At 38.8% G+C, this 26,162-nt stretch overlaps 1 protein-coding gene across 4 annotated transcripts in view; it reads right to left on the reverse strand.

Annotated features, from left to right (window-relative positions):
- PDGFC (platelet derived growth factor C) overlaps positions 1-22,140 on the reverse strand; it is a 178,023-nt gene extending 155,883 nt beyond the window's left edge. For 2 of the 4 annotated variants that reach the window (XM_081077781.1, XM_081077779.1), the window contains exon 1: positions 20,950-22,140. Coding sequence is in view for 2 of the 4 variants with exons in the window: in XM_081077779.1 (XP_080933905.1) it covers positions 20,950-21,067 (118 nt within the window). In the remaining 2 variants the exon portion in view is untranslated. The remainder of the gene's footprint in view (positions 1-20,949) is intronic. The other 2 variants (XM_081077780.1, XM_081077782.1) reach the window with 2 other exon arrangements.
- Positions 22,141-26,162: the final 4,022 nt, after the last annotated feature.

Raw genomic sequence — 26,162 nt, forward strand, 5'->3', positions numbered from 1 at the left:
TAATTGCTTCTTTGGGTTTTTCATTCCTTTCTGTGAAGCCCCTGTGCACACAAAATTAAAAATAGTAACAAAATATGTTTTCCTATTCTCCTGTCCATCTGTTTTTTGTCAGTTTAATTCACACACAGTGGTAAATGAACTTTAAAAAGTAAAGGAAAAATTTTGTGTGTGTGTTTGTTTGTTTTCCCCCTTCTCTACAGTTCAATAGGAAATTTGAAAAGCAGGTTGACTTGGAAAATTGATTTGCACTCAGAAATCGTAGATCTATGAAATGTTTATAATTGCCAAAGATTTTAGAAATGTGTGAAATGCAAAATTTTGAAATTGACAAAGATTGGCAAAATGTGAAAATAAAAATGCCAATTGATAAGTCATTATAATAAATAGAATCAACAGTCTACATTTTTATAATTTAAAAAATTTACTTATTAATATTAACTCTTTCAATTTTTAAGTTCTGCCACAATCAATATAGGCAAATAATTTAAAGGGAATGTGCAATATACATGTCTGTGTATTTATATATGGTTGCTTGTGAATATGACAGCATCTTATTATTATTTTAATGTTGAAGTCACTATTAATCATGCAAGTTGTAATTCGTGGATGTTTCTGTTTCTTACTGAACAGTCTGTTGAAAGGGCAGTTATTTTCTATGAGACTGCCTGATGGGCAGAAGTTAACCAAGACTCCTGAATGCTTTCACATTCAAGATCATGATGCTAATCTATTAAATACAATTCACATGATACCCAACAATGAAAAGAAGGCCACCCCTGCCTCTATTTCCAAGCCTGCCTTAGTTTTGTGATACTAATTTGGAGGGAGAAAGGTCTTTCTGAATGTAGCCAAAATCAGAGCTTGCAGATCCACACTCCATCGGGTTGAAAACATAAAATCCTTGTTTTTTACTGCAGACTCATTGCACAAGGGGTCAAAGCAAACCATTCCTAAACCCACAAATGTACTCAGAATTCCAAAATGTTCCACATTTAAAAACTCTGAGGCATTTCTAACATAAATTTTAGGGGTAAAGGGGCGGCCAGAAAATTGTGTGCACTGATCTAGAAAAACCCAGATCCTTCCCCCAGAAATATTCTTCTGCCTCAGACTTCCTTTCCGAAAAACAGTAAAGTGACAAGCATTGCTCACATTATCTTATTTGCAACGTAACCTGTTATAATATGTACACTGAAATGGAACAAACAAAAAAATGCCGTGTTTAGAACGTAAGGCACAATATATTTAGTCAAAAGGATGGATCTGCTGGATTTTAAACTACTGGTTTTCAAAAATGCAAAACTTCTTTCTAGAGCTTTTAAATATCTGATTTTATCAACATCCTCTTTGCATTTAAATAAATATGGCATTTTCTATAAAATAAAAAAGGAATCATGAAACAGTCAAAAACAAAGAATTTCACGTCACAAAATAATGAAGTTAGCCTAAATTATGGATTAGTTATTACACAGAGACATATGATGATACTGCCAAGTTTCTTAGGAAATGTAGCAGTTATGTGTCAATTTTCACTGAAGTTGGTATTAATATTTATTCCTATGCAGAAAATCAAATAAAAATCTTTAAGAATACTTAAATAAAAGTGTATTTTTGGTCATTCATTGAAACTATCAACAGCAATCAACAGCCTTGAAATTTCATCTGTTAATGTTTTAAGATAAACTATTCTTTAACTTGGCATCTATTCTAGTGCAAAGACCTAAGTCACATACAGCACGGGAAAATCAGTTTTGGCAGCTAGATGAGAATGTAAATAGCATAGGCCAATTCTCCCCAATGCCTAAGACACTGCCTGATAGATGAGACAGCTGCCACTAAACATTCAGCATATTGACCTACTAATGAACTGTAATAGCCAGTGATCTTCCTCAACCTTCTAAAACACGATCAAGTAAATTTCCTTCGTAATTTTTATTTATCTGTACAGAATTTATACACCCAGAGTAATCTGCATAGTTGTTTTTTTTATTTTTTGTCAGCACCAAAATAAGACATGAAAACATTAGTGAAAATTCTATGTTCATTTTTAAATTCTCAGGTATAAAAACAACTGGATAATTAGTCTGAAAAAAGAGGCAGAGGAAAGTTTGTTTTCTGTTTTGTCTATGCTTAAGACAAGTATTTACAAAGAAAAAATGTTGAATTTTGTCTTTTTCAGGAGACACCAAAGGAAATTTTACTAATAAATATTTGGAGTACCAACAAAGAGCCTAAGCACAATGTTTAAATTACTGAACTCAAAAAATAAGGTAACTTCTTTAATAACTTGTATTCTACTGCACCGTAAAAGACAGATTTGCATCATCAAGATTCATTTGCTCCCATGGGAGCTGCTCTTAAAAAAACATTACTTTTAGGTTATAAATAAGAAAATCTTTCCCCTTACACAAAAGATTGCATCACCGGGACAGCCGGTTAGCTCAGTTGGTCAGAGTGCGGTGCTCTTAAGAACAAGATTGCTAGTTCCATTCCCACCTGGGCCACTGTAAGCTGCACCCTCCACAACTAGATTGAAACAACTACTTGACTTGGAGCCAATGAGTCCTGGAAAAACACACTTAAAATAAATAAAAGTAAAAAAAAAGAAAAAGAAAGAACTTAAAAAAAAAAAGATTGCTTCACCAATTGTTGTGAAAAACTTTCAGTTAATACTAAGTTATATGACCATCTCTCAAAGAGCCAAATCTCCAACCTATTAAAGACAGAGCAATCTAGTTCCTTCCTCTCCAGATTGTTTTCTAGATGACAGAGTCTCAGCTAATGAAAAATCAGCAGGAATCTAGGAAGTATCCAGGACTCTCATAAGGATCATTAAGAATGCATTCACGCTCAAATGTCATATCCACAAGCAAATGTGATATGCTATTTTCTACAAAGCCTATTTCCAATAATACCACTGTAATTTTTGTATTATCTTTGTCACATTGCTGTACAAGCACATAATACTGTTATTTATTATAGTTTAAATTACTAGATTTCTTTGTCTTGTAAAGGCAGAGAAAAATGATGTACTCCCACAATACTTCTGAAATTTTTTTGTTCTTAAAAATTTACCAGCTGGTAATACTTTAAAATTTGCCATAAAAAGACATAAAATATGTCTTCTTACCCAAAGTATGTGTGTCTGTTTTTTTCAAAACAGGTTCTCTTGTGGCATGAGTAAGACACTAGATATGAATGATTGAGAACTACCCATCTGTCTTAGAAGCAACGCATGTTCATTCTCAGTGGCCGATACTCTTAACCCCCAACAAGAGTACTAAGAATTGAGGATGCGACTGCCTGAATGCGTTGCATATGGAAGCACAAAACTGGTCTTCACCCCTCTAAAGGTCTTCCCTTCTCATTCTGGCTGACTTCAAAAGGAATATAAGTGAAGACAATTTTCTCTCTCTCAGAGAGAGAAATAAAATGAATGTGAAAATAAATAGTCTGGTTTTTAAGAGTCCTGAACATTTGTATTTTCTTAAATCTACTGAGAAACCTGGACATAAACTTATGCAGTCTGAGTACTGTACTTATGTAAATAGCAGAGGGTATGGTTTTAATTTGGTTGTGACACCATAAATATTGGCATACTGAACATGTGCTTACTGCCATGAATTTTGAACTCTCTCTCTCCAGGGTCTGCTTCTGTTTTGTCCACATGCCAGAACAAGGACTACTTGCCCATAATTTCACATGATCAGAGCTGAGAAAATCGACTTTATTTCCAAGAAAAAAAAATGCATTCTTTGAGTGATTTTTGAAATAATGACTTTTTCAAGATTTTTGTCTCCCAGGAGATAAATCACAGTTGTCAATCTTAAAACCCCAAAGCAAAATATAGACAAAAACAAACTGTAATAAGCATATATCTTATGTTAACTAGAAAGAAGAGAAGGTGGAAATAATTAAAAACAATTGAAAACGGACTTTTGATAGTCATGCTCTTCTTAGAATACATTGATTGCAATAAATGTTATCGCAAAGTTCCCTGTTTAAAAATAATTTTCCTGAAAATGATACGTTTCTTTTTCTTGGTGAGGAAATAACATTCTAAGCAGTCATCATTATAATTTTGCTAATAAGGTGCTTTGTACATTTATTTTCCTCAGTCTAAGCAGAAAGATTAAGAGGCCCTCCAGTGTATCCCCGTTTAGTTCCTCAAAATGAAGCCAGGCATTAGTTGCATCCTTCAGTTATGAAATAAGGCATATGACTTCTTTAGAGTCAATCAGTAATGAGGACAGATGCCAAAACTACAACAGAACTGGCTGTGTTAGGTCTAAGTGGGCTGTTTTCACTTCACTTAAGAGATCTACCATCCAATGGGACACTAAGCTAAAGATCATTCAACGTGCTACCCTCTGACACTAGAAAATTATGGAAAATAAGATACATGTATAATTAGAATTTCAGATAGAAAGTGGTAAATTCGGAACTATTCTGGGAGTTTAGACAAGGTAAACATCTCAGACTGAGAACAACAGGAAGGCTTTGTGGAGGGGCCCTAGTCAGGCTGGGCCTTATATATGTGTAGACTTTGAATATGTAGAATAAAGGAGATGATGGTTACCCTTCCACGCTTCCTACAGGCTGTAACTGTCTGTGACGCTCCATTTACTGCTCATCCAGCATCTGAACTGTTACAACTGCCTTCAAACTTGTGTCCTTGTCTTTAGCTTCTCTGTCCTTTATAATCAACTGGATGCTTTTGTTTGTTTGTTTGTTTGGAAAGCAAAAAAACAAATAAAAACAAAAAAATCAAAATTGAATCTTTCAGGGGATAGTTAGGAATCTATTATAGGTGTAAGACCATGGAAATGGAGGAAAATACCCTTACCATTAGGCCCTTTCCATTAGGAATTAGTACAGAAAACATAGAGCCTTCTCCCTAGGATCTATGTGACAATGTCAAAACACACTCCTTAATATGTCAGACAAAGTCCTCCATAGTTAATTCCTTTTTTTTTTCCAAATTTATTTCCCACCAGACAGAGCTGATTTTTAAATAGCCTTTGTGCTTTCTCATAAGTCTATACCTTATCCTTAGAACTCTCTTCCTTTTCCTTTTCTAATGAATTTTCTTTATCCTTCCAGACCCAACTTAAATAAGAGTCTTTGGAAAAACCTTTCATGACTAAAATCTTTGGGTTCCTTTAGCATTTAAGAATATCTCTAGTGTATGACAAGCCATACTGATTGTCAACATCAAGTACTTGAAGAATTGCATTTTGATTATCTATTTTCAGGAAGTGGCATGGTAACTAGAACACATGGCCCTTGATGTTTATTGGATTTAAATGACTTCTTGGTTAAAAAGTTGTGAGAGCAAAGACATGGATTCATCTCTAGAGTTAGCAGAGATCAGCTTTGCGCCAACTTTTGATTAGAAAGATTGAAATAAGATCACAGCAGACCTTGAGAACACCAGAGTAGCCCCTTCTCATTCAAAGTGTGTTCCTCAGATCAGCAGCATCAGAAGCTCCTGGGAGCTTGCCAAAATGCAATTCTCTGGCCCCACCAAGGACCTACAAAATCTGAATCTGCATTTTAATAAGATCCCCCCAATGACCCTTATATTAAAATTTGAGAAGCAGTGATCCAAGTTTGATGGGAGAAAAGACAACTAGAAATCTACTCTAGGAAGGTTATCTGGAATCAACATCCCATCTATGATGATTGGGGGTAAGAGGGCATGCAGAAATCCTGGATATAGAACCAAGAACAGAGATACTTTTGCCCCAGTTTAGATAAACACCACCTGGCTTGGAATGATGACAGTAAGAATACAGCAATTACAAGTACAAATATAATTATTTAAAAATGGAAATGTCAATATCCATTCATTAACCTGACAATACTTTTGTGTGTGTTTAATCTACTTATAATACATTTTAAATTTTTGTGAAGGGATATATGAACAGAACAAAAATGATTAGTTGTAAGTTGCATACTCAGACTTGCAGCTCTCTCTGAAAGAAAGCCCAGCTATGAGAAATGGGCAGTCCTCTAAACATATGTGTCATAGGATGCTAGAATGGATTTGATGTACCAACAGGATAGGTGCCAGGACCAAAGCGGCAATAAGAAGCTACTCCATGAAGGCTGAATCCCTCACACACATCAAGGCTTCTTCCTGCCCCTCCTTTCCCAGCAACCCCCCATCCAGAAGCAGGACTGGGTAGGGAGAGAAGAAATACCAATCTGTCACATTTGGAGTTTTAATTATTCCAAGGACTGGACAATCATTTCTAAATCATGAGAGTGTTTATATTTGAAGTTAATCTAGAACTCTGTCTCTTTAGTGAGCTGAAAAACCACGTTCTTTCAGAATCATTTGTCCTTGTATTAGGGAAGATATCCCCTGCTCAATAAAATTCAGGAACAAGTAAAAATTGCATTTCGATCAAGACTGTAAGGGTCATGGTTATTCACCAGTTCCATGTATAAGTAGCCAATGATTGTACATAAAGAAGGATTCTCATGTTAGGAGCACACACAATCCCTACTCAGCAAACACACACAGCACACAGCCATCTTCAGAAAATATGGAATACACATATCAAGGTATATTCTTTTCTCTAGCAAACCAGAAACTCTTCTCTAGCATAACCAGAACCCATCCTCAACAAATTTCTATGTGGCTTTAATGGCCACTGAAAACAAACAAAACATCAAAACAAAAACCAACACACCTTAGAGTGCTTGCAACAGATGCTAGACCTTCACAGCAGAGAAACCAGAGGCTTGCAGTCGTTTTTCCTTGCCTTTTATGATTTCTGAGGGCACACTTTTAAGGGGATCAGCAGCAGAAAGATAGGGTAAGAGACGTTAAAGTGGTCATTTAATTTTCCATGGTTTAAACCTCTGTAGCTTTTTAATAGGTTAAAAGTTCTTGCTAATTTTGGTTTAGATGTGCCTTTTACCATATATTTTCCACGTCACTCCCTTCCCCGTAAGTATTGTTTACTACTACATATGACTTCACTCCTGCCATTGCATGAATGTTCTTTGCCTACTAACACCACTCTTTCTTCCATCTCTATCTCCCAAAACTGTCATCTCGATATCCCTCTAGAGGCGCAACCAAGCAAAACCATCGATTTTTGTTATCTTTTCTCTCATATTATTTATACTTCTATTTTAAACACTAAGTTGGACTAAAGTAACCATCTCCATTGCAAGAGTACCACTGCTAAAATTTCTCTTGCATCTCCTCTCACTCTCACATTGTCAAACTTTGTCTCAAAGCTCACTTCTTCCAAATCTAATGCCTACTTCTCAACCAGGTATGTATGCTCCATTCTTACTGCAAACTGTGATATGATGCCTAATTCTCTGCAGTCATTTCACTTGTGTCCTATCAACAACTGTCCAGGAACTTTCCAGGCCCAAGTCTTATCTCATATTACATATTTAACCTTTTCCTTTCCCCTGGATCTCTCCCAAACTCACCAAACAAGTAAACAAAGAAACAAAACATGTTTGTTTCCTCTTTCTTTCTTGATTCTGGAACCACTTCAAAATGTCCTTGCCTCGATCACTAAAACTTCCCAGAAAGTCTTAATCACTTTATGTCTAACTTCTTCACTTTATAACTATTCTCCCTCCGACTTCTATACTTCTTATTACAACAAAGCATTTTTTTGTTTTCTGTCACTATTGAAATATCATGGGCTATTTATTCTTTGATCCTCATTTTCTTGAATCTGTTGTATTTTATGCTACAGGCCAATTTCCTTAACTTTTATCTTGCCATCCTTGGCAGCCTTTTCCACCTATCTTAAGGTTTATTTCTCTCCTCTTTTTCCTTTTGTTTTCCCACCCGTCTCTTTTTCTTTCCCTTCCTTCACTGCCTCCTTTTCATGGTTTTGTGGGATTTCCTGTCCCTTCTAACTTTATTCTTCACTTTTCAGCAAACTTCATTCTGTCTTCATTCTGTTCCTCTACAGACCATGAGGAATCAGGTCTCATTCATAGGTTGGCTGCCTGAAGATCTGGGTGAGAGGAACAAAAATGGTGTTCACAGCGAAGCATGAAGAATTACTCTTGTAATTATTCAAGCCTCAGTAATGCATCAGTGTTCCTTCTTCAGTGTAATGACTTACCCACTGAATCTATTTCTGAGGTCTCAGTCAAAACAAACTACACATTAGATTGCATGAATTTCCCCTTCCTTAATCTGCATATTTACTCACTAGTTCCCATCTCCTAAAATCCGCTCTACCTTACCCTTGATTCTACATGCCTACACATCCAGACCCCTCAAAATATACCTCTCCCTTCACAATTTTTCTAAGCCTTTTCCAATTGCTCTGTTGTAAATATTCTTGCCTTTCTTTGCATTCCCACCAAACAATGTATTAGGTTGGTGCAAAAGTAACTGTGGTTTAAAAGATTAAAAATCACTGCAAAAACTGCAATTACCTAATATTTTACTCTGTATAATAGCTAGCAGCATGCCTTATATCCCCTTTTTACTATCAATTACTTGAAGATAGCAATTAAGTCTAAGTCAACTTTGCAGCTTCCACAATGCCTCATAGTTTCAGGCAGGTACAAGTGGCATTTTGTGGTATAGTCCTTAGTTTGGAGAGTTTTTATTTAGATAGTATACAAGCATGCAGAACTCTGTGCTACACAAAAGACGTGAATGGGTAACTAAGGCAAAAAAAAAAAGTGAATTGTTTTCAAAATCACAGAGAGTCCAGTTTAAAGGCAGATCTTAGGATTCTCATAGACTGAAGGCCATCTAAACCTGAAGTTACTCATTAAAGAAAAAAAAAAGGAACTAGCAAGTCACACATTACACAGAAACTATAATATGCACCATTGTCCGTTGTTTTGTAGGCCTGTGGAGCTGGAGCTGGAGTTTCCTCTGCCAAACTTCCAGCAGTAACACTTAAAAGTTGCCAGTATGGTATGATGCCATCAGTTTTTAAAACTTAGAAAGGCTCATTGATTTTTACTGAGGTTTCTTACACAATCCACTTCCTTTAAGGCCAAGAGAGCCAACCCTGATTGAGAGAAGTTACAGAATGAATAAATGTTAGGGTATCAACATAGAAATTATTTAGTTCCCTTTCCTCACTTCAATTTCCAAATTTATTTTTGGCTTCCATTGCCACTAGTCATCACCACCAATGCTCCAGGCCACACATTCTTGTAGTCCCAACCACCCTCTTTCCCTCCACTGGAACATTTTGATACACCCTCATACCAATTTCAGAGTAGGTATATTAACACCCTAATGCAATAAAGCAACTCTCTAAAGCAAGACAACCTTGAGTAGGACTTTTTGCCTATGTCTCAAGTAAGACAAACGAATGCCACAATAGATTGGTTATTATAGTGGTTTTGTTACAAGACTGGCATAGTTACAATAACTGTAAATCATAAATGTTGTTGGATTTCTACTTTACATAGTTGTAGTTATGAGTCTACTCTTGTAAGCCAGAACAATTATTTTACAATTAGTTTAGACATGTCTGAGCCCAGAAGGAAAATTTCCATTTCAATCATTTTATTTTCCTTGAACAGAACCCAGTGCTACCAAACTTCAGGTCAATTCAACAATTCTCACATGGGTTTCTAACCATTGTTCAAGTTTAATAAATATAAATGTAAATGCTCAAAATTTTAAGTATGTTTTCAAACTGTAGTATAAAATAGCAATAATGAGCTTTCATGCACTAAAGAAAAGCAAACAAATAAACAAAAAATAAGCTGGTAACCTCATTTTCAAGGTAGACCATGGTTTTGATACTATGAAATATAATACACACCCCTGGATTTGGACTACAAATCTATCACTTAAACATCTAGCAAATGACCCAATTTGTTTACATGGCCCTGTACCTTTTTATGGCCTTTCTATAAAGAAGTTATTACATCCATTCCCTTTATTTTGTTTAAGAGTGTTTGAATGAGCCCCAGAACCACAAGCCAGTTAAACAAGCTCTCCTTAGATGGACGTGGTCTCATATAATTCACCACTGCCGGGGAAATTTTCAAAACAATGTTTGTAGTTTGGAAACACCACACATTCCCACACACCAAAAGTATTTCCTGTGCTTTATGCAGTTCTAAATGTTCAGTAGATGCATTAAATAAGTCCAATTTTTTCCCCATTTTTTCCAAGTAAAAGTGTGGCATTTGCACTTCTTCCAGAAGATTTTCACCTCTAAGTGTTTTGCTATGGTAGATTGACCACTCAAAAATGACTGCAAACGAAGATTGCAAGAAAATGTGAAATCCAGACAGCCTAATTGATTTCCTAGGATGTAAATGTTAGTTCTCAAAGGAAACCATTTTAAAGCAGTTAGTTTAATGGGGTGCCCAACTGATGCCTATTAAAAGTTATCGGTACAGATTAAAGATAAATTTTCTACCATGAAGAAAAAGTGCTTTTTTAAAATAAACACACAGAACATGCAATTCCTAATTTTACATTCTTAATCATGCCTGTAAACCTTAAGCCTGTCAATATTCTCAAGAAAGTAAAGATTACAATCACTTTTTCAAGGGTTAGCATTTTATCAATTAGGTATCTAGACTCTCTCAATATCCGATATCGTGGCCAGGTTTTGACCTGGGAAACACCTATTATTTTTAGATTGTTGATTTTTCTAGAAATAGTCAGGCAGTTCTGTGATTAATGCAAAGCAAAGATACAGAGCCCACGATACATATCCATAACATATAAAACTGCATCTGAAACTATAAAAAATGCTACTATGCTGTGAGGTCTAGTCTCTTGTATTACAGAGACAATTCATTTTCACGTAGATCTCTAAAAATAGAGTGTCCTTTCATTTATAAATAAAAGTAAAGCCAGTAACAAAATGATATTTAATAAGAAGTGTACCCCAATACCTTTTATTACCCACACCATAAATATATTTCCAGCAGAAGAGATCTGCCTCCTGTACTTTCCTTTTCTACTTCTGGATGTGTAGAGCTATGCTTTTCATACTAGCACTATCCAACTTTTTTCTTGTTTTTATAGTGTCCACATAACTAACTGTCCTTTGAATGGATGACACAATAGCAAATCACACTCTAGTAAGAAGGACTCTTTAGTATATTTCCATAGAGCAATTTGAAAACTCTAGAAGTTATTTCCTGTGTTTTTACACAATTTGCACCCTTCCCGTCGTCATGTCTTGGGTTGACATTACGATAAATCAGAAATGAACCCTGAAGGTTCCCCTTTTTTCCAAACCCTGTTAGAAATTTCTAGTAGGGAACTAAAGATTTCCTTCTTCCCATTTGTTCACATCTTAATCATATTTTAAGCATATGTTCCTCCTTAGTACACTGATTTTAAACATCGCCTGCTGCCATAGAAAAAGAAATTATAATTCTTTAATGATTCCCAATTTCTAATCACCTCTGTGATTATGTCTGTAGCAGTATGGGAAACAAGCTGTGATTTATTCCTCAGTGGGAAATAAATAAATAACATGACTCTTTAAAAGACACACGTCCTTACAAATACCCAGCAAAAAAAAAAAAAAAAAAAAAACTGCCAGAAACAACATGAGACAAGTATCACATAAGTCCAACTTCTGTTGTTCAGGGTTTCTGATCTCTGTAGTGAATCAAAACGCAGGTGTGTTGGCCAGCTGGGCATATATAAGTACAGAAGCATACCTGCATCTTGCAAACAATGTAAAGCTTAAAATAATATCCACTCATGAACAAGGCTTTCCTAGAATGCAAAGAGCATAGCTTCAAAAAAAAAAAAAAAAAGAAAGAAAAAAATGGCATGACATCTAGATAACACATAACACATCCATCAAGAGAATCCATTCATTTCAAATCCTTAAATACCACAAAATATGTCTAGCCTTGTATACAACGGACCGGAATGAACCTACCTCACTAGAAAAGGATGCAGTTACTCAACGTAGAGGAATTAACTTTCCACAAAACTTGAAATCCTTTCCCTTAAAAGTGTTAGGGCTGTTTTCTTTGCTTCTTGCAATGTAATAGCTTCATTACACTAATTCAGTGTGCTGGAAGCTGCTGCCCTTTTATCACAATCTCCTGATCCCTCACCCAAGCGCATTCCGCATGCCATCCATTTTTGTGAATGAAGTGTGAAAATAGCTCTTTGTTTACATAAAGAAGGCAATAGAGAGTAGTGTGGACACAGGCTCAGCTTATTTGAGGGTAGCTGAGGCTGTGCAGCCTGCCCTTCTAACAAGCTCAGAACTTCCAAACAGACCTAATGACTGGGAGAAAATTCCAACAGTTAAGCAGTTAACTACACACCGCAAAGCAGAACTCTCCTACTCCACGCCTGCTTAGAAAATAACTGAAAATAAAGGGCTTTTGACTCCATCTGAAACACAAAGACCTTTTCTTTTATTCTGTTTGTTAACGGGAAAGTCTGCAGGAAGCATATACTGCAAACAGCGCATCAGGACCTTTGGATACATACACCCAGGACACCTTTTCACTTTTTCCCAGCTCTACTCATACTCAACACTAGACTCTTCTTGACTATAGACAAGGGACTCCGCATGTCTCTGTTCTATTATGCAGGCTGTTCCCTCTGCCTAGAATTGTTCCTCTTTCTCAATTGCAGAACCACTTCAAAACTAAGTCACCTCTTCTGTGGGAACTTTTCTCCTTGCACTTCTTTTCCAAGCAGAACCAACCACTTAGTCAATCGACAGAGGATTTTTGAAGTCAGCAAAGCACTCCATGTTCCCAGAGCACTTGGCGCGCAGAACTAATAGACCATGAGATGAAAGAAGGATCTGCCATCCCTCTTGGACAGAGCTTGTCAAGGGCAGGGGCTGCGTCTCATTCTTTGTGGACCCAGAACCTAGTGCAAAGCTTAGCAAAGAGCAGATGCTCGTAAATATTTGCTAAATCATAAAAAAAGAAAAAGAAAAACAATGTTCTAATAAAACATTCGACCATTGAATTCACGAAGGAAGAGGCACGTGGCCCTGAGTCCTGGCTTGGAGTCAGACATAGGTTCAAACGTTTACCAGCTGTGGGACCTTGGCTAAGCTACGGAGCCAGGGAAGCCTTGGTGTTTTTCCTAATACCTCATGGGATAGTGATGAACGTCAACTGAACACTGTTGGCAAACATTGTGTGCAGAGCAGGCACTCCTGGGGAGTCATTATTAAGCATGACAAAACCAGAGGCTCACTAAGAGCTCTTTAGACCATTCAACTCCCTGCAAAGAATACATTCAAATCCTGCCCTCCCAGTGTCCTTCCTGGGAGCCCTTACAGGTTTCTTATCAGCACACAGGGTACACAGCGGCAACGCAAATCTAGATCCTTGCACTTACCCGTAACGTGCTTCATGCGGTTTGGGGATGTCGATTTCCCTCAAAGAACCAGATGTCCCACTTTGCCTCTGTCCCCCAAGCCCCAGCAACGACACAATACACACCCTATTTGATTGAGAAATGGCTCAGCTACTATCCATAGGGGGGAAAGTCAAGTACAAAAAATAAATAAATAAATAAATAAACAAACAAACAAACAAACCATAGTTTGAAAATAAAAGTGGAATTAAACCTAATATCAAGAAAGCAAAATTATTCAAGCAAGCCTGGCAAAGATAGTTCAGTTGTGAAACCAGGCAAATGTCCAGGGAGGAAGTTGCTCAGTCACCAGGGCGCTGGAAATCACTGCTTGAAGATGGCACATGAAGGCTCACGTGAATTCAGATAACTGATAAAACGGGATAAACTCAATTTGAAACGTATGCTCGTGAAGTAAAAGACAAAATGAGCTAAAGTTACCAAAAAATATCACTCTTAATAACTTGGCTTTGATGATCAAATTAATTAGTATAACTCTTTTTTATAATTTTTAGCTCCTTTTGTTCTCAGACTTAGGAACTTTACAAACAAAACTTTTAAAAAGGTAAATTAATCCTGTTTTAGGCAATCCATGCAAGTCCATAGCTATGAATTTCTTTCCTGATGTTTTCAACTTCAAAGAGAAATCTGAACCTCTGATTAGTATATCTTATATAATATAGAGTAAATAAAAATTAATGCCTCTAATTAAGCCATTCAAAAGAATAATAGGCTGTTCTTTCCAGGCCATGCTTACCCAGTCATTCGTATGGTAGTTTTACCACTGAGACATCCTGCTAAATAAAATGACCAAAGTTATATTTTTAAAAAACCCTCCCTATGGATCCATGCACTCCAATGTCAACCATCCTCTTCATTGTCATCAATTAATCAACAAAATATTAAAATAAGCATCATTCATCAATGGACCTGATATACCTGCTTAAAATAAGATCCTAATATGTAATAGTAACAATTCTAAAGGTAGCATTTCAAGTCATTTGCCAAATTGTCAGATTGTTACCCCAAAAGATACATTATAATACACATCAGTCAGATTATCTGTTTTATTTAATTAAGTGTGATTATTCAGAAATTGTTTTGCTCAGTGTTCTTGTAAAGAATGCTTCACAATCAACAGAGTCCTGCCTCCTTTCACAACCTGCAAAGCATGCTATCCCCTAAAACAATAAATGCTTTTATACAAAGCATCAGAATTTTAAAACTAGAATTCCATGCACCTAATTGGTTCTCACGTAAAGAAACATATGTCACCATATTAGCATTTTAACACTGTTGTACTCAACAGTGACCTTGACAAAGTCTCTTCAGCCCCGTAGGCCTTACTTTACACATTTGTGAGGATAAGCTTTTGGGATCTTTCCAGTCTTCACATTCCATGAACCATATTTATTGCTGATTTCTAGCCCTTGCAATTAATCCATGAGCCATAAGCAAAAGATGGAAAGAAAATACACTGATTTTGGAGGCATGTCAGCCATTCACAATTCACCATTCTTAAGACTCCTTGGTCCATATCAACAACAGCCTCGTCTTCAGAAAATATAGAGGTCCACACAGCAATGGCACTTTTAAGAGATCAAGTAGCACCAGTTCTAGGAAACCTACCCCATTTACTTGGTATATACTTATCTAGTAACATGATATATAGTTGATCCTTGAACAATGCAGGGGCTCTGATCCCCGTGTAGTAAAAAATCTGTGCATAACTTTTGATTCCCCAAAATTTAACTATAGCTGGCCCATAGCATCTGTGGATTCAAAAAAACAGTATTTTCAATCTGCAATTGGGAATCAACTGTTGGGAATGTGAAAATACTGTTTTCGATTTGTGGTCGATTGAATCACAGATGTCAAAACCTGGATATGAAATGCCTATTGTATTTATTAAAAAAAAAAAAAAAAAAAAAAAAAGACCTGCACATAAGTGGACCTGCTCAGCTCAAATCCATATTGTCCAAAAGTCAACTGTGTTCAACAAGATGGTAAAGGAGTACTCAGATAGACTTGTCTTATCACAACCAATAAACAAGTTTATCTTCATATGACAAAGGTAAAACAATGTAGAAGTTCCAAGACTAAAAGGAGATCTTCAAAGATGGCCTGCTATTCTAGTCAACACCGTAGTCTTACTCTAATAAGGCACTACATCCAGAACTATTTATCGATACATACTATATAACACCTCTTGCTGCAGGTGCTGGAGCTCCCACAGAAAGCAAGTTGGGCAAGGTCCATGCACTCAGAGAACTTACGTTCTACGGGGATAGCAGTTGGAGTAGGTTCACAATTAATTAATAACTCATGAATTAATTAACAAGAAGAAAATCAAAGAATGATACATGCTATGTAGTTAATTAACCTTGATGTGCTAGTGAGGGCTTGCTAATTTAGATGAAATGGTCAGAAAAAAAAGAACTTGCTGAAAAGGTAACCCATCTAATCTAGATGACAGGAATATGCTACCCACACAAAAGCAGCTGATCAGCATTGGCCAGGAAAGCAAGAAAACCAAATAAGGTTTGCAATCCTTTACCATGTGTGTCACGTCCTCCTTCCCCACCTTACATCCCAGGCCCCAAGTCTTGAACTAGAACCAAAGAAGCTGAAAGGAGGCTTGAAAGTGGCAATACCCTTCCATACTACGGTTCGTTCAAGCCAAGGGCTGCGCCCGAGCTGTCAAGCAGAGAGAAGAGATAGAAGTTTGAAGTCCAATATGAATTAGATTGTCCATAGATAAAAGTGTCAAAATTTAACAATCTGGAAGGCACGCCAATTGATCAGGAAGAAGACCAAGAGGGTTGGAGTAGTGTCCTACAGGTACCGAGCTGTGCGAGGAGGCATTAACTCAGCAGTCTGGTCCAGAGATGGTCTGTTTGTCCTGGAAGAGTAGCACTGGCTCCTTTCCAACCCACTGGGAATATTTCAGGAATTTAATCATCTGTAAACTAGTCCCAGTGCATACCAACTGAAAATCAACCACTACAGGTATCCTTAGGTGACAGAAAAGGGAAGTTTGAAAAAATAGCAATTGGAGGCACTGGTGGAAAAAGAATAAACAGAGACTATTTCATAAGTGAGTTATAGAGAAATTATATAGAGTTATATAGAGATAGTCTGGCTATGTATAACACTTCCAAATAAAACAATCAGAAACACCAAAATTAGACTAAGTAAATGAAGTGACTTTTATTACGAATTCCACCATTTTGGTTTATACTAATAGAAACCTATGGAGAAAATGTCACCAGTCTTGGAAACATTTCCGGGGGAGGGGGGTGGACATGACGAACGCATTGATTCAATTATATTTATATAACACATCATATTATCATTAGAATTTGGTTTCTACAAAAACTGTTCAAGTTTGTAGATAAAACAGAATTTTAGCAATACAAAGGTTGAAAAAACATGAAGTGGAAGATAATATAAAGAAGGTAAGTAAGAAATAAGTTTCAGGAAAGAGGGCATAAGGATAGACAAAACTAAAACTTCAGTGCCTGACACAGAGCTCTAAAAAATAGTACCGTTGGGGAAAGTTTAGTGAGACCCTAGCATTCAGTTAGACTATTTACCAAATAATATTCTAGTCCTTGAAGCTTCTTCCAGATGTTTGTACTTTCTGACTACCTTTTAGAGGTCAAAACAAAATATATCAGATTAAATGTAAAAGATAACAATTGGTAGGGGAGAAAAGTTACCATAATATAGAATAGGGTTTTTCTGTTACCTGTTGTGAAAAACAATATTCATTATTACATAATGGCAATTTACTTCTTCAACTTCCTCAACTATCTCCAACAGAGCAGAGAACCAGGAGGAAGTTCTGTCTTTTTGTTGTTGTTGTTGTTGTTGTTGTTGTTTAAAGCCTCTATCACAAAAATAAATGTCACAATGGTCACGCACTACAAAAGGAAAGTCCCTTTAGTCCTCAGGCAGAGCCTACTTACTCTTGGATGTTTTTCTAGGAATTGTGATTATCTGTTGTTGTTGTTTTAGTAAAGTATTCCTTTGGAGCTGCCACCTAAAAAGGGTTGAGGAGTGGGCACAATTTTGTTAGATAAAGACAGATAGGTAGTGGTAGGAGGAGAAAGCTGGCACAGAAAAAGAGACAGAAAAGCCTTAAACACAAGATACACATTCTCAGAAAGGCACTACTACTAGGGGACCATTTTTCTCCAAAGTCAATGGCCCTACAGGCCCCAAAACATCCTTAAGGAAAAGAGCACATACAATAAGCAATGTTTATAAGGATAACCCTTACTAACAGAGGCATACTTCAAATCTTCACTCAAAATGGTTAAAGAAAATGAGAACATTAAGAAACATGTTTTGGGTCTAAGGGTAAATTAAAATCACTCACCAATAACACCAGGTGCATGAGGCCTTACTCCATCAACAACTTTGTGATTGGTATCTATTTGGACTATACAGTAATAGATTAAAGTAAGACTTGTTTCATTTTGGTTTTTGCTACCACTCAGAATGCTATCCCAGAATTTACTCATTTCATGGTAGGCATTCTCTTCTAAAATGAGTGCACACAGAGATAATAGTAATATTTTCCTATGGTCATACAGAAAGTACAGGCCAGAAACCCTACATAAGTTGTTTTTATCTTTCATCTCCTTCTTTAAGCTAAATCTGGAGACCCTTAGTTTATAGGTGAGACTTCAGGATTAGAAGTAAGGTTAAGAATGAAGGACACAAAGACAGCTTATAGTATTGGAGGATAAAGCCAGTTTTACAGTAAAGTGGCAGAAATTGCAATACAGTAGTAAGTCAAAAACCAGGTAGCAGAGTAAATGACACTGATCCCTCAAAACTAATTCTGAAGCACCTCCACATGTTCCAGTCTAAATGCAAATATCTGGCATTGGCTATAGCGATCGATGTCCATTTATGACACCTCTTGAGATACCAAGTCAATATTGAAACTGAGCAGGCCCAGGGATTTAATTGAGTCAACATCATTTGAGACTTCGGAATGCTCAACGAAAGAGAGTATCGCTGGAGAGGAGTCCTTGAAAGCAGGACTGAACTAAAGTCACAACAGATCAATGTGAACATTTCACATTTATCACTTAGAAGACCTTTCACAAAATGATGTAATGCACAAACTGAGCTAATGACATTTTCTATGTGGAACCCTCAAGTTGGTTTGTACTTACAAAAATACACAAACATCTAAATTGAGAAGAGCAGTAGGTCCATCAAAAACCAATCATAATTCAACATGATGGCAAAAAAATATATACCCACATAGGGAATGAAAAATTTGAAAGTCACAAAAAAAGAAGAAGAAAAAGAAGAAGAAGAAGAAGAGGAGGTTCTAACAAATTTGTTCACATTCCAGGGAAATCTTCTTTGGCACCTACCTGTTGTCCTCAAATCTTGGAATCTTGAGGAATAAAAATCAACCTGAGCATGTGCAGGAAAATAGCTCTATATTGCCCCCTAGTGCTGGTCTGCCTCACTTCTCCTCAGGCTAAAAACTACAAGGTGAGTGAGTAGTTCCTATACCTCTAGTTACTTCCTGCTGCCAGCCTCTCAAGAGCTAAACATAGCCCAATCCTCTGCCCACAGATTAGGAAACAACCAGGCTATTTTTAGCATCATGCATCTTAAGAATGGCAATGGCCCAGCCTCTGATGGCAACAGAATGTGTGTGGCCTGGCTTAATGAACCTCTGGGGTGTGAACCTACTCGTTCAAAGTGGCCAATGACCACAAGAGAGCTCTGGGGCCCATTACCAAGTGATCATGGTATGTGGATCACAAGAAAGAATGACGTGGAAAGGACAATGAGAGGCACAAGTAGCAAAGGGAATCAGGAAGATGACAGATGCCAGGACAGGCTTGATAAGTCAGAGCAGTAGGAGAAATGATATGGGACAGGAAGAATAAAAAATAGAAGTCAGAAGCCAGGAATGTTGGGCATTGTCATTCTGGAGACGCTTGTCTCGTAAGAAGCAATATTTTCAACTGGACATTTATTTTACATGAGAAAGAACAAAGGTTGGTCTGCTCTGTTTCCTGCCAGGGTACAGCTGGTGCTGTGGCTCCTTTGATCACTTTCCCCCAGTCCTCAGCAGCAGTGATTAGAGATAGATCCCTTGGCCGTCCTTTGATCAGCAGCTCAAGCAGCCTGCAGGTGCCATGTGCCATCATATTAGCAAGTTGTAAGAAGCAACCACATCAACACTGCCTCATAAATGTGATCCACAGATTGCTGCACACATAACAAACACAAACAGTATCTTCAAAGGCCCTATGAATCCTTATTGAATCTATTTGTGTACTCTAGAATTTTCTGTGTTTCCTTCAAGATGAACACTTTAGAGAGTTTAAATTCAAAGTTGGAGCTTGGAAGCACCCCAATGCATAAAGAAAAAGTTGCTGTGACCTAAAAATACAGGACACACCATTCTGATTTTCTAGGTATGTTGTTTGTGCTCACGTCTCCTGGTTAACGAAGTGCCCCCATTCTTGCATTCTGAGTGGATGACATACAAAGCACTGAAAACATGTACATTGCTTTTCAAATAACATTAAGAGCCACCACTTATAAACAGGGTGTTTAATATTCTAATTTTAGACAGCCTACATTAACATTGTGGTTTCATGTGCAGTATAAAATTTCTATTTACAAAGTTTTCTCAAAAATGATTTCATAATGGTAGATCAAGAGAAAAAGAGTTTAGAAATTGAATGATGTAAATCATATGGGGTTCAGAGGCTAAGCAAATTACACACCCTGAAGCTGCGCTAGCTTTATGAAAGGAGCCTTTTTCCAGCTCCGTGCAATCCCAGCCCAAGGGAACTTGCATCTGAGAGTTTTCTAAACATTTCAGGTACACTTGAAAGCTAAAAGTAATTCTCATTTCCTATGCAGGATTAAGTCGTTTCCCGCACACACAAAATAGCAGTCATTCACCAACACATATAAAAACACACAGCCAAAAAGGTAAGGACTTCAGCGTACACACAAAGGCACATTAAAAAAAAAAAAAAAAAAAAAAAAAAAAAAGAAAAAGAGCACCAGAGAAATACATTTTTAAATTCCCCCTAAAAGCGTCCACACGGCCTCTTGACCTCTGTATTTCCTATCTACTTACTGATGAATTGATGCCTTCCCACTTAAGAGTGCTCAATTAATGCAGCTGATACATTTCCTGAAACAGCCCCCAACCCACTAAAAAAAAAAATCTGAGTAAAGTCAAACATGCCAAGACTCATTCATTTTTGGATTCGCTTTTAGAGGCAGTTCTTGAACTTATAACTGTACAGGAGAGGTCCTGTGAGGCGCGTTTGAACTGACGTTCACGATCACTTGCAGAAGGTCCTCTCTTTAGGTGAGGCTAGAGTGGCACTTCTATTGACCTGTTAGAGCTTTGTGGCAGCTCCCGCTGTTGCAAACTGCATGGCAACCTCCAAAATCCCATGCCAATGAACGCAGCGCGCATTTGCATGGGTAGAAAGACGATTGTACCCTTGCAGGCGGGTGTACATCACACACCGATGCACAATGCCAACGTAACACACACAGCGAGACACAAGAAGAGGGAGATGGGGGGAAAGACTCACCGTTCTGTTCCTTGTTGCTGGAGAACTGGAATTTACTACTCAGGTTGGACTCAGCCTGAGTCCCGTGTCTCTGGCCGGCCAGGGCACATGTCAGAAGGAGAAGCCCGAAGAGGAGCATTTGGCTGACTGGGGCGAGAGCTCACTCACGGCGGGCACTTTGGAAGCAGGACTCCCGAGTCTCTTTCACCACCGCCAGGGGAAGGCTGCACTGGGGTGGAAGCGCCGAGCCTGCTCTGGCAGCAGAGAATCGCAGGGTAGTTTCCACATAATCCCATCCAAAACTTTTTCCTAGAGCCCTCTTCTGTGTCTCCAGTTTTTGAAAAGGATCAAAGCAAAACCTGGACCTGAACCAGTTTCCCAAGGTTTAAACAAATCCTGAGCTGTGCCGAAGTGGTGGGGGTGGGGGTGAAGGCAAGGGAGGAAAGAGGGGGTGGGGACGTGGGGGAGCTGGGGGAGCGGTGAGAAGTCACCAGCAAGTTGCTGGGAGCACCTGTCAGTTTGGGGCACAGGACCGAGGCGAAAACTCAAGGGTCACGCGAAGCCAGCCTCGAAACCAAATTGGCTGCGAGCACTTTCTGATCAATCACAAAGCTGCCAATAGGTTCCGCTCTCCCGGTGCCCCTCTCCCCCGCCCCACCCCCACCCCCGAAGGGGGAGGGGGAAGAAACAAGGCTAAGGTTCCGCCGCGGGACCCGGAGCCGCGGAGCCGGAGCCGGAGCCGGGTGGAGGGTCCCTGGGCCGAGGCCGCCCCGGGAGCGGGCGGAGGGAGGCCACGGGGCTCCCGCTGCTCAGCCCAGCGCGCAGCCTACGCCGCCTGTTCACAACCGCCGCCGCACGGATCCCGGCACCTGGCTTGAGTTTTCTGAGATCAAAGTTCACCTTGTTTGGGGTGCGTGCCCCACTCCTCACAGTCCGGGGGAATTCGGCAGCTGGGGGTCACCGCGGGGCTCCGATGGTTCCCTGTGCTCTCTCCCCTCGCGCCTCCTGCTCCACACAGACCTTGGGGCTCGGCTTGGCGTCTCAGCACCGGGTAGAGAGAGAAGGCCGGGCAGGCCGAGGCTCTTGCTTGTCCCCTCCCCTTCTCTACCTTCCCCCGCGGGCGGCAATCGGGAGGAGGGGGCCGTGGGCCGAGCGTGGCGGGGTGCTGGGCCAGCGGCTAGGAGGCTGAGCCGCTCTTCCCCGCTGGTGGCCGAAGGGGGCGGGCGGGGGTCTGAGGCTCCGGGAGGGGCACTCCGGGTCGGGTCGCGTCAGCGTGCACAGGCTGGGGCCGCCAAGTGGCCATCCAACAGGTGCTGGCACAGCCAGGGGGTGCTGCGGGACTCCTCCAGACAGGACCCTAAGGGCCCTGGAGAGGAATGCAGCCAGAGCAGCCCCGGGTTCCCCTTCCACGGGACGCCCCAACCCCAAGTAAAGATCAAGATACGTGGCAAAGGGTATTGCAAAAGCAAAAAAAAAGAAGTGAGGAAGAACTCCTTGCAACTCTCCCCCCACCCTGCCCCGTGGCCTTGACTGGTCATTAATTTCCGAGAGGATCCTCATTCCCAAAGGGCTTGGCCAGGACCCTTGGCCAGAGTTTCTGGGCCTAAGGAAGAATGTAAACTGGAATTCATAAAGTTCCCTCCAATTTCCAGCTCTCTGAAGTAGGATGGATAAAGCAAAAGTAAAGACTAAGGGCCAAAATAACACTCATTCATTTAACAAATACTATATTTATCCAATGCCTCCTGTGTCAGGCACTGTTCTAGGAGCTGGGACTGTAGTAGTGAAAACAAAGTTTCTGTCCTCTGAGGCTTGAATACTTACAGGGCTAAATTAAATGAATATCAAGCTAATCGGAAATACCATTCAACCTTTTGTTAGGTCAATGCAAACAGTTCTACCAAGAATGGCACTACACAAGGGATCAGAGGACTGACAGCTAGATCCTTAAGATGCACTTGTATGCTGATGGGCTGGAATCCAAAATGCCTCTTTTTGAGATGCCCTCTTCCTCGCCTTGCAAGGTCATCTACTGACTATTGAGGAGAGCTGCCCTGAAAAATAATCCAAGGGTGCTTGTGTAGGGACAGATTCCTGGACCAAACCTAGAGCTGATCCTTTCTCAGTCATGCTGAAAATACCAAGCCTTCTTTCTGAATTTGGACACCAACTGCTAACCTCTTTTTCCCCCTCTTAGAATTCTAAACTCAGCTCCTCTTTGAAACCTTTACTCACCTATCCCATCCATTCATTTCCATTCCATTACCCCTTCTATCTTCAGAGTGCAGGATGTAAGGTCCAGTCTTTAAAGAACTTAAAGTTAAAAGATACAGCCTTATTTAATTCACGTTTGTAGTTCCGCAACACCAATGTGAATCCATCATTTGCACAATAAATACGTTCTAAAATTGTTTTGTTGATATGTGAGGGAGAGTAGGAGTGTTCCCAATTTTAATAGCATAATTAGATTTGTTGTATAAAACATATGTTTCGTGAATGTATTTTAATCTACAGTCATGTGCTGCTTAACAACTGCGATATGTGCTGAAATACGCATCATCAGGTGATTTTTGTCATTGTTCAAATTTCATAGAGTACACCTACACAGACCTACCTAGCCTGCCATAGCCTACTACACACCTAGGCTGTATGGTATAGCCTCCTAGGCTATAAGCCTGTACAATGTATTACCATAGGAAACAACTGAGATTTAGCCCAACACAAGAGGAAATGATGTAACAAAGAGAGGTGGTGAACATGAGCTGTATGAGGGCGCATAACACTGCATACTGTTTTACAGCAAACTTTATTTTTTTTGTAAGTAGAAACAGTACACTCTAAAATACTGAAAAGTGTATTATGGTAAATACATAAACCAGTGGCAGTCATTTATTATCATCATCAAGTATTATGTACTGGATACAATTGTATGTGCTATGCTTTATAAGACCGGCAGTGCAGTAGATTTGTTTATACTAGCATCGCCAGAAATATGTGAGTAATGAGTTTTGCTATGATGTTATAACAGCTACTATGTCACTAGACTGGAGAAATTTTTCAGCTCCATAATAATCTTATGGAACCACTGTTGTATATTCAGTCCATCGTTGACCCAAACATCTTTATACAGTGCATGATTGTATTTATAATAAAACTAATTACTCCCCAGATTTTCTAATTTTGTAAATTTAATTTTCGAATCATGATTTTACTAAGTAAGGCTGTTATATGTCCATATACTTGAGTTTCTTGACCACCCATATAGAGGGAGTGTGTGTGTGTGTGTGTGTGTGTGTGTGTGTATGTCTGCAGATAAAATCCATTTGCTCCTATGAGATTATAAAGGTGATGACTACTCTTTATTTTGTATCATTTCATATTAGCTAGAACAGTGCCTGGCCCAGGGGGGATAATAAATAAACACTCTTGATTGACTGACAGGTTTCTTTATTGGAGTCACTTACATTCTCCCTGGAATTTCAGCATGAAGGTTGTATTTGAAAACTTACAGATGATCTAGAATAATACTCTACCCCTGCATTTCACCTCATCCATATTCTACAGATTGATTTGACAATTGCCTTATAAATAACGCCAACCATAACCTCCAGACAAAATCACGTCCACATTGCCTTGTTTCCTTTCCATGTACTTGCATTATCCTTTCCTGAACTGGTCTTGCCCTTGGAATTAGCTGATCTCTTTTAACACTTCATCCTCTGCCTGCCTTCCTGTTCTATTTTGCTTATAAACCTTTCTTAGGAAAGTAGGGTCCTTGTATTGAAAGCGAATTTTATATAATCCGTAGTCTGCACAATTACTAAAAAATATACATTTTAATGAACACGGCTTTGTTTTGCCCTAAAGCATTTTCCTTGAGGAAAGACATCTATTCTACCACCAAGAGAAAATAATAGCAAACATTCTTTGTGGTTTTCATGTTTTCTTAAACCTTAGGGAGTACCCACTCGGCTGAATGCAAGAAGAGAGTTACCTATAAATTCCTGTTGGAGAAGATAGTAGAATGTACTTCGTTCTTAACAATCATAATTTTGGGGAGGGAAGGTTCATGTCATTGCTAAATCTTTTCAAGTGAAATAAGATTTAAAGCAAACTACCCATTTAGTTAGTTATTTAACACCCAGGAGGTTTTTGCCTCAGAAAATCAAATATACAAGTTTTCTGGCTCTCTCTTGTTCTGATTCAACCCCAACACACACAAACACACACACACACACACACACACACACACACACACACACACACACACACACAAAGTGCATGCTAGCATATGCGCAGAATTATTTTAAGACTTTTCCCAGAACTTTTCAGTATTTTAGTGCCAGGTAATTGAGCATGAGTTTCTGAAGTTCTGAAAGCTCTGATCTACCTAAGTGTCCACTATGTTTCCAAAATGGTTAATAAGCAACACATACATACATAAATGAGGCCAGGGGCTGGCGATATCATTAGTAAGTAAAGTAAATGCCCACTGATCACAGCAGAAATAATGACTGTTCTAGAAAAAAAAAAAATGAAGGAAGTAGTCTCTCTTAGAGTCATTCTTTCCTCGCTCCATTTTTTCCAACTACCCCATCTTGAGAAACATATGATCTTGCTATCTCTAGATATTTAGGATACATTAATACTTTGTTTTTCCAACTTAAAAATAATAAAACACTCTTTTCCTTATATGTTATTTTTCTAGATCAATCACCCTTTGTCTCCCAGTGTAACAGCTGCTAATTTGAGAATGGCTTTATTTGGTTGTGGCAAATGATAGAGGGCTCTGCTAAGGCCCTGCTCTCAAAGAAACAGCCATACTTTTTAACTTTGACTTTTTGGGAAAGGGAGTTGGGAGGTGGAAAGTTAGAGGTGTGTGGCTCAGAGAAACAGGTGACAGGAACTGACCTTTGTGTGACCCTCTGTGATCTTCCCATTGAAGCAAAGCTTCTGTCTCTTTCTTGAAATCATAATTAAGTATGCAAAATTTTTTTTCAAAATCTCAGAAGTGCCTGTCTGACTCAGAACTCAGAGGGTGTAAGTAGTTACGAGCCCCCCCCGAAAAAAAAGGGGAGACCGAGTAACCTTTGAACTAACACAACCAAAGGTCATTTCACTGGGATATGGGAGACCAGGGCTTACACCTGACTTTACCACTAACAAACAGTACAACCTGGATCTAGAAATCCTCTCTGCCCCTTTTCTATGCATGAGAAACATACACTGGATTC

Source organism: Rhinolophus hipposideros, assembly GCF_964194185.1.
Source record: "Rhinolophus hipposideros genome assembly, chromosome: 16".
In the NCBI taxonomy this organism is placed as follows: domain Eukaryota; kingdom Metazoa; phylum Chordata; class Mammalia; order Chiroptera; family Rhinolophidae; genus Rhinolophus; species Rhinolophus hipposideros.